The sequence below is a fragment of the Vigna umbellata genome, chromosome 2 (assembly GCF_029865625.1).
Source record: "Vigna umbellata cultivar VRB3 chromosome 2, Vumbellata_1.0, whole genome shotgun sequence".
Classification (NCBI taxonomy): domain Eukaryota; kingdom Viridiplantae; phylum Streptophyta; class Magnoliopsida; order Fabales; family Fabaceae; genus Vigna; species Vigna umbellata.
Window position 1 is genome coordinate 23,234,126 of NC_142166.1, and position 10,217 is coordinate 23,244,342.

Below are 10,217 nucleotides of genomic sequence, written 5' to 3' on the forward strand. Positions count from 1 at the left end.
TCGTGTCACATTGATACAACTTTGGATCATTAAAAGTAAAATTATGTTAGCATGACATGATTTTAATGTATTTTTAACAGCAAATACATAACAAGTTGATATAACTTCAATTTATATCACAATACATCACACAAAGTTATATAAGATTAACGCCACTTCAATTCATATAATACTATACACTGAAATCGTGTAAAACTAACATGACTTCAAAACTATATATTGTCGTCCCAAACATACGACTTCATTTAAAATTTAAAAAGAAAACTCCAAGAGAATGAAGTTATATCAAATTGATATGATCTCTTCACAATGAAATCGTACCAAATTAACACAATTGATCCATTTTTGTAATCTTTTTGTAATTTTGAAAAAAAAATGGTCCATTTGGATGTTTTTGTCTAATATCCTAGCCTTTCAATAATTTTCAGTAAAATAATAATTTTAACTATAAAATATAAATTTAGAAAAAAAAAATTATCGCTTAGATCGTAGTAGTGCAGTTGTTTTTTTCACCGGAGATTATGCTCTCCCATAATGCATTGATTCTCAATGCATGTGAAATCCAAATTCATTAAAAGATACATGCCTTTACAGCAAATTTCCCTGCCATAAATTTTACATGTGACCATGTCGATAATATTAATATTAATATTAATACAAGCAAAATTTTCATCTTCTTTTTGATGCAGCCAAGTTGGTAAAATAAATGGTGTAATGCAATGCTCATCCGGAATTGGTAATCAACTGCAAACCGCTTCCACTGCAAGTTTCCTTGGTAAACCAGGACACAAATTGGTTTTGAAATTCTCTTCAGATAATGTTATGACACAGTCGTTTTTGTTTAGGCAGGCCTGCAACAACAACGAAGTTTATGGAAATCTATCAGTACTATGATCATTCAAAATAAAAGAACAAACAAACAATTAATGAAACACTGCACGAAACATCTTCCTATAAAAGAAAAAGACAGACAGATGAGAGTGAAGCTAATTTTTCACATTAAAAGTCAGAGTAAGAAACAAGGGGTGGCCACCTAGATTAAAGTTGAGTTAAGGATATGATAAATTCAAGTAACAAGTATTTCAATATTTTGAATATGGTATTCAGGATGTTGCTTTGGTAAGTATGCATAAGGTTCATGGATCAACTTCTCCCCACTAAAACATAGCACATGAAGAGGAATGAAAGATCTTACCAGCCAAGAGTAAGTCATATTAATTGTGATTAGTTCCTTTAGCAATTGTTTATTGAGCTAACAGGATTGTTTGCACAGTTAATCAGAAGCCGATGGCATCAGGGTATCCCTTAATTGTGTAGTTAGTTTTCAAAATGAAAATATTAATAGATACTTGGTAGAGAATAACCCCCCAAATGCAATGCAAAAAATTGCAAAGAGATATACCTTCTCAACAACTGTGCTAGAAATGGGATCATGGCAATCTCCCTTGAGGAAAGATCCACATGCTCCAGAGGGAGTTCCAAAACTAGCAAACTTCACAGCTGATATATGAGTGTTACTGGGGCAGGTCAAACGGGCAAAAGGAATGTTTTTGATATTCTGTACTTTATCTTCACCCTGAGAAAGGAGTCCAACGGAGGGGTAATCCTCAGAAACAAGGGCACACGCACCAGATATTTTGCGTCTCACAAACCTAATCTTATCTGGTTCTCCACCTTTCTCCTCAAAAAGAACAAGGACGTTTCCTGATGGCTTGAACCAGGATCGTGGAACATGATACCTGATGCATAGGAAATACAAAATGTTGCATTAAAACAAGAATAATGGTCCATAACTCTCGAGACCTACCAAAATAAATTTAGTTCTTTACAATTATGATAAATCATGAATGCTTTCTAGTTTCTATTTTAGATGAAATTTTATATTTGCAAATGTAAAAGGAACTACGAAAGAAAGTAAATTGAAAGAATGCACTATGGGTTCTAATTCATTCCAGAAATCGAGTACATATTTATGAACAATTAACCACAGCATACAGAACCTACTAGCTTTCAATTGTATCCCCTTCCTAATAATATGAACAATGCTTGTCAATTATTTTGTATATAAAGAATCTGTTAGGGATCAGTCCACCAGCACAAACTGCATCGATTTGTACACAAAATCTGATTTTAGTATTTTACTTTGCCTATTTCTTCTGGTTAAGAGGGTTGGAACCTGACAACATTTTCAACAACTTCTGTACCAGTTTATGAAAGTAATTTTTTTCTGCATGTGAAAAAACTGAAAAGACTGCATTTCCATTCATCAATTTCATGGAAATCATTATTGTCAATAGTTTTACCATCTCTGTGTTGGTTCTCCACAACCAGTGTCACATTTGTCGGGATTAAATTTGCCTCTGTAATCACATTCCTTCACACAGTCTTCACTCTTGAATTCACTTTTTCTAGGCCAATATCTTCCTATTTCCTCTCCATTTAACCAGGCTAGACCTTTCCCCATGTGTAACATATCCAATCCAATTGGTTCATCTCCAGGTGGAGCATCCACAATAGTCTGCAAGGCCCAGAATTTTAAGAGATTTTTTACCAAGAGACACAAACTAAATGAAAGATGTATTGATAATTTGCATTCATTACCTTGTACCATGTCAATGGCTGCATTTTTGGTGGTTCTGAAGTAGATGTCCAGTTCACATTACTCAACCCATCTCCCTGGTATAGCTTTAGGTGTTCTCCTTGCACTCCAATCTGAGAAAGCATGAAATATAAATTTCCATGGCTAATACCACTATCAATGGTCTATAAAAAATTGAGCAGCATTTCAAAGATGGGTGGGAAAAGGGTGAAAAGGTACCTTGTAAGTCCAAGCATATGAAGACAAGTCTATTGTCCCATTGTTCAGTCCCTTAATCTTAACACTTGTGAGTCCTGCCCCCACAAAGTCATAAAAGGGTCCAGCTGTCTAAACCATAATGAAAAAAGTAGCATGGTGAGAAATTCGTATTTCTTAGGAGTTACAACAATAGCCTAAAACAGAGGATCTCACCTGTAAGCCAACTGTCAAGCACAACAAAGCAATTTCATTTTTCCCTGCTCGGAGGGAGATGGGATTCTTAAAAGTGAATGGCGAATGTGTACCATTTCCAGTACCAGTACCTAAAGGACAAAAGGTTAAAATTACCAAATAACAAGAGATAAAACTCATTTGTTACAGCATGTGTTTATTGGAGTTCATGAATTACCTCATGTACTCATCTGAAGTATCGTAATTCAATAGTTTTCAAATGCTAGTAACAAACAGAATGAATGCATGTAACAAAATTGTTTCTAATGTGACAAGGCAGCTGAATGTTAGTAAAGCAAGTCACAGATATTGAAGTAAGTCTGTTTCTTTTCTTCCTTCCATTATTTTGGAAAGTGAATATTTATCCACTTTATATAAATGTGGAACAAAGGCTTGAATTTCTTATTTACTAAATTAAGATATTTATATATTATTTTGGTTTAATTTTCATATAACAAGTACTGTCATTTCATATGTCAGTATTAAAATGCTAGTTTTAGATTTGCACAATAACTTAATACAAGACACGTTGAATAACAGGAAAGTGAAAATACATTCATGTTAAGGAAACATAAGTCCCATGTATACCAATTGGTGATTTATAAGGCACGGAAGAAGCAAATGTCCAAATTATATAGCTCCCCCAAGGTTTAACAATTCAGACTTTGCATCTGTTTCAGAAACAAAATATAATTTCTCATTTTCAATTTAAAAATTCCACTGATGTTAAATCTTAGAATAACAAATTTTATATAGTTCTGAAAATAAAAGAGAAACCCCTCCAATTTCATTTTGCTTCATTGGATGGGTACGTAATTAACTTTAATAAATAACATCTTATTCTTAACACTTTGGAAGGCAAGGAAAATGCAATTTCAAGAGAAGAGAAGGGGAAAAGTTGAATGTGCTGAATTTCATAATGACTCACAAGTCTCACTTGAACACACAATGATAGTTGATTAATAAAATATAAAGTAATAAATTTATTATCTATCAGAAGATAACCTTGATATTCCTGATTCACAAAAGCATGGAGAGCATGACCTGTAGACTCAATAAGAAGAACTGGTTTGCTTCCCTTTTTCAAGAACTCTTCATTTTCACCAACAAATATACTGCCATCAATAGAAAGTTGAGCTTTGATCACATTCAAAACACGCTTTAATAAATTATACAAGTTAATGTATATTACACCATACAAATGAGTTTATAATTGATTATGAAAAGAAGCAACATTGATAATATAGCATAGACTCTAACTAAAATCATTACGACCCTCCTAGACCTTTTGAAGAACACCAATTCATATTTCATAAAATTTATTAGAATCCTAAAGCCTATAGCACAACGAATGTCCAAGCAGAGAGATATTAAGCATGTTTGTCAAAGTTTACAGTTAACTGGGAAGGAATGGAGCACAAAAATATAACTGTATCCATAATAACATAAAACCATAACAAGTCATTGACATCCAGATTTACTTTTTACTGATAGCAAGTCTGGCAATTAGTAGACTTAAGACAATGGGAAGTCAAAACTTTTTTACTTTAATTGCCGGAGTACCATTACTAATTCTCATTCTAAGTTTTAGTATTTTCCTATAAACCGTTACCTTCCCCTTGCTTTATCCACATCAAAATGTTCATTAATATTTTCTTCATCAAAGATTCAGGTATATACTAGGTAAATAATGTAGAACTCTAAGATCTACATTTTTATAGGGGTTACTTACTAAAGAAATTTAAATAATACTAGTGCAATATTATGCATAGGCATGTGTACCTTTTACCCTTATTCCTTTTAATTGATCGATGCACTTCAAATATTTTTTATCCTAAGACAAACCTTGTGGTATGCCATAGGTAGTCAGTGGTATCTTTGGTAGTATTGATGAGATCAACAAAACCATTTTTGACAAAGTCTGCTGTCCCCCAGATTCCTGGTTTCTCCTTCACAATGTCCCATATCAAAGAATTTACACCTTTATTTGATTGCTGCAAACTTCCGGGAATCATTGCAACTACATTTGTCTGGGAATTAACCTGTAGAAAATTTCATGACTAAAAACAATAACCAAAAGCAGTGTATAAAGAGATCCATGCAATAATAATTTGTCACATTTGTTAATATGATTGGGGTGAACAGAAAAGGTGGGAATTAATTATGATGATAATTTCTATTAAAGAGAAAGTTCTCGTTTTGACAGTGATCTAGGCCATGTAAGTATCAATTTCAGTTTCATGGCAGTTGATTGCATATATCTAAACATCAAAACTTTAACAGCTAACAGTAGGATTGATAAGATTTTGTTTTAGGTGTAAGTCAAATTCTGTTTTTATCATCAACCTGCAAATTTTTCATTAATTTTAGAGGAACTTCCAGACCAGAGTTCCAATGTAATCTTTTGTATCACTAAAATTTATTATAGTAAAGATTACAAATTTAAACTAAGCCCTCAATGATGATTCCATGTAAATACATTATTAAGGAATGATGTCAACCACGTTGGAACAACAATAACTTACCTTCGCTGTGTTGAACACTACATTCTTGCAATCAGGAAGAATGCTAACTGACCAAGCTGGCAAGCTATATGATGTATTCCGAAATTCCACTGTTCTATCATTTTTGTCATCAGAATTAGAAATAAAGGCAGCACATGCTCCGGATGAGTCAGTATAGACATCAGCCTGCAAATGCAATACAATGGTTAGTACAAAATGGCTTATAATAGCAGATGAATGGATTAAGTATAGGGATGGATGCAAAGGTGGACCCCACAATTGTTAAAGCTTGATTGATTTGGTGTTACAGAAGCACAATGTCATGTCAAGGACCAATTCTACAGGTTTAATTATTAAGTGGAGGCTCAGGAATAGTTGTCTCTCCAACAACTGACAATATTACAAAGCTAAAATTTACTTCCTTGAACTAAACTGCAGACTGTCCAGTCATGAAAATTCTGCAACATCCCTTACCAATAACATTGGACAAAGATAATGCAACATGTGTCCACTAGAACTATTTTGTCAAGTCTAGCTTATAATCATTATAGTTGTAAACGAGGAAATTACCAATTCAAGAAATTATCATACCTTACCGTAGAAAGTTCTGTTAGTATGCAAAATGATAAAGAAAAACTTGTTTATGTCAAATGGCATGGTTGACTAATAACACAAAATAATGTACTGCTCTATCTCTCCATAGTGGGATGGATATAATACCACATAAGTGGATTTATATCTAATTTAGTTTTACAAAACTAACTTGTAAAATGAGGTTTGCGGTCCACTTATATATATTACAATTGACCTTATTTTTAGTCAATATGAATCTCCAACAGAGTTCATAGCTAAATAAGAGACAATATATTTGTACTAGCCCTTAATGTTTGACAGAAGGAAGATACCTCCACAAAAGGACCAAGGGAGACATTAACCGGTTTCCCATTAAGCAGTACATGCTCGCATAACTTGATAGCTCTATGAAGTTCCTTAAGATGTCCCCATTTTGGAAATCTTGGTAGCCCTGTCATTATATTATAAATTTATTAAGCAGTGAACTTTAGCATTGATTGTAAGAAGTAGGGACATTTTTCAATATAAGGTAAAGAGACCTGAGCATAAATCAATTTCAACGTTAGAAAAACTTGAGTTAGATGTCTTACCATACTCATCTATCGGGGCATCATAGTCATAACTTGTAGTAATGAATGGACCACCAGCTGTTCGCCCAAAATTTGTTCCTCCATGATACTAATCAACAGGGAAAATAGAAAGAGATCAACAAGAGGAAAATAAATTAAGAGATAGCATATCATTCAGATAAAGTCCTTTAATATTATTTCATCCTTTAATATTATTTCATACAGGCCGAACAGTCTAATTTAGAAGAGAAAAAAAAAAACTGTACCATGTAGTAATTGTGTACACTTCCACCTTTTTGGAAGAAACGAGCAACAGAAAATGCAACATCTTCTGCTGGCCTGTGAGGATCTCTTCCCCCAAAAGTCTTAAACCTTTAAACAATAAAAAATCCCAGGACAGAAGAGCACTAAATGAGAGATACATTCCTTATTGCAAGATCAAAATCAAATATCAACTATTGCACAGTTTTAACTCCTCTATCCTGGGAAAATAGAAGGACAAAGAAAAGCATCCTTAGTTAAAGTTCTAAATAAATTGAAAAGGCTAGATTTTCGAAAGTTTCATACTTTTATTATTTTCCTAGGTCTGAGTCTAGCAGATGCATTTAGGTTATCTTCTAGACTATTGCACAACTTTTAAAATCCATGAACTATAGTTTCTCCACTTTGGCAATTTCTAAAACTAGTTCAAAATGGTATTAAGTGGAAGTATGGAACCAGTAACACAAGTCTTATGGAGTCAAACCAGTTCAAAACTGGGTTCAGGTTGGTCCAAAACTAGTCCTAATATTGAATTTCTATATCAAATGCATGGTTGGCAGTATTGCAAAATTCACAATATAATATGTACGATTTGAGCAGTTGCAATTGGTGAGAAAATAGATACGGTGCTTGAATCGCACCATGTACAAGTCATCCTTTAAGTATAACTTATCCAATGATCATTTATGTTTAACTAGAGAGAGAGATTGAAAGAAAATGTGTTTGACTTTTGAGAAATAGTTTTATATCAAATTTAGCTCAGGTGAGAATTGGTTTCTTAAAGTTTAGTAGATCCCAAATATCAACATATATAACCCAGCTCCAATCTACCTAAATATCTGTTTTTTGAAAATTGCCAAACACCTCCAAAACCTTTCCGAGTGAAAAAGTTCAGTTTTACTTGATACATAATTGTCAATGGAAAATGGATAAAAAAACATTCCTGAATTATGCCCAACAAATAAGATGTCTATTTGTAAACATTCACCACAAAGCATTTCCATGACGTACATAATCATATGTATAAAATGGACTCTGTGAAGAAAAATATGAATGATGGACTGCAGGGAAGGTTTAAAGTGATCAAGCATACCATCCAGGCCAGTTCTCAGTCCAAATTTTGGGCCTATTTGGAGAAGTGGGTTTAAATTGGTCACAGTAGAATGAATTGCATGTATCAATCTGAAAAAGAATCATGAATTGGTTATCATCTAAATGTGACCAGCAACACAGATATTTAAAACAAGAAGAAAAAAATTATAAATATAAACAGCAAAAATTAAGAATTTTTAAGCACAGCATAATGTATATTTATGACATTTCCTACTTATGATCGCAAGTTTTCACTATCTTCTCATAACAAGAACTACAAATCTAAATTTATTTTGAGTTTGTATTGTAGTAACGTCTCTAAGAGAGTATAATCTTACCACAGGATCTGGAGCATCCCATTGTTGGCACATTATCCAAGGAACACCTGTATTTTGAGACACAGCCATCTTTGCAGCCCACAAGGCATATTTCTTACCATCCTCTTTATAAAAATTTTCATAGTATCCATATTCATTTTCTATCTGCAAAGTTGTGAAGATGCTAAATGGAGTCATTGGATACGATATGTTCAGAGGACAAAAGTAGACTAGCAAATTGATGGAACGCTACCAAAAATAGCAGTTCATATGCAAATCCATAATGACCATCCTAAGAATACAAACAGAGGCACTGCAAATAAATTGCAATGTTTGAGGTTATACTTGCCTGAGCTAAGATTATGGGACCCCCTTGTGAAGCAAAAAGCTTCTCTTGCTTCATAAGGTTTACTATGTATGTTGTAAACTTCTGCATATGATACTGAACCCCAAGAAAGGGACAACAAAGTTAGACAATCAAAGTAATTTTACTACAAATAAATACATAAAGATGGCATGTATACGATGGTATGAGTTACAATTATAATTCAAAGCACAGAGACATACCATGAAAGGCTGATTATAAGTCCGGAATACCGTGCCTGGAACATAATGTAGCCACACCGGCACACCACTGTAACATACAGCTATGGTTAAGAAGTATGAAATTGCAATCCACTTCGTAAAACTGGTTAATAATATTATTTAATTTCTCCACCATAAGACACTGTAACTTGAAGCAATCGTTTACAACCGAAAAGATTAGCAAAAAAAAATATCACTCACCCAAAATTCCATTCTGCAGCAACAAATGGGCCTATTCGAAGAATCAAGAACATCCCAGCCTGCTGAACAGTCTTCGCAAACTTGACCAGATCAAACCTTCCTCCAAAGTAATACTACATGAAGTTCACAATTTCAAGTAAGAGTGGGGAACTCTTAAAAAATTTTACATCACACTATAACCTCTAAGAATATCTATTGTCTTCCGACTAATTAACTTATGCACTTCAACTTTTGAAGAGGTTAAATAAATAAACTTCTACAAAAGCTATGAACATAAGTAGATTTTAACTTATAGAAGAACCTCAATCTACTTTAACTTGTTGATTTCCCCAAATAAATGCTTACCAACAAGTTTAACCAAAGATAAACTATGCAGTGCATTATAAATGACTTCATACTACTCACATTGCCAGGAGAAAGCTCATGGCCGTTCCAGAAAACATAGGTTTCAATCACATCTACCCCTCCTTCCTTCGCTGTTTGAACAAGACCAGGCCACATCGCAGGAACGCTTCGAGGGTAATGAATGGAAGCAGAGATAAGAAGCTTGCGTTGGCCATCGATGATGAGGGAGCGACCATCGTAGCTGACATTGCCACATGAAACCAGTGTCACTGTGACCAGCAGCACCGCCACAAGTAAACACAATTTCATTTTTCTCACACTGTGATCTTCAGTGTGTCTTGGGGTTTTAATAATTGTTCAGATTAAGTGTGAGACAGAACATGTGTTAATTTTTCAGATTCGTAGTCACCAATACGTGATTTGTTTTTATTAAGGTCCCAAACACGATAACCGATTCAGACACAGACACACGTAGTGCCAGCTAGTCAACAACTAAAGTACAATAATGTTAAATCTCTTATTCTTCAACTCTGCAAACTTTTACTAAAATCGAACAACACTTTCCATAACCAAGTAAACAAAGGGTGCATTTATTTTGTTACACTTATCTAGTTTTGAGTTAATTAAAATGACTCATATTTGTATATTTACTTCCTCTGCTATAATTATTGTTCTGAAAATCAGCCGTGCTTTCAAACTATAAGATTAATCATAATTATATCTCTTAATAGACTTAATATTG

The 10,217-nt window shown here is 33.6% G+C and overlaps 1 protein-coding gene across 1 annotated transcript; it reads right to left on the reverse strand.

Moving 5' to 3' along the window:
* Window positions 1–495: 495 nt before the first annotated feature.
* BGAL10 (beta-galactosidase 10) lies at window positions 496–9,876 on the reverse strand. Its single transcript, XM_047304430.2, has 18 exons — window positions 9,536–9,876; window positions 9,131–9,243; window positions 8,912–8,978; window positions 8,694–8,786; window positions 8,366–8,509; window positions 8,029–8,117; window positions 6,941–7,046; window positions 6,696–6,783; window positions 6,438–6,556; window positions 5,554–5,718; window positions 4,874–5,070; window positions 4,034–4,143; window positions 3,011–3,120; window positions 2,819–2,926; window positions 2,602–2,712; window positions 2,304–2,518; window positions 1,403–1,739; window positions 496–851 (listed from the first exon to the last, which is right to left on the reverse strand). Exons 1-18 carry the CDS (start codon window positions 9,782–9,784, stop codon window positions 741–743), a joined length of 2,532 nt encoding a protein of 843 aa, XP_047160386.1. The 5' UTR covers window positions 9,785–9,876; the 3' UTR covers window positions 496–740.
* Window positions 9,877–10,217: the final 341 nt, after the last annotated feature.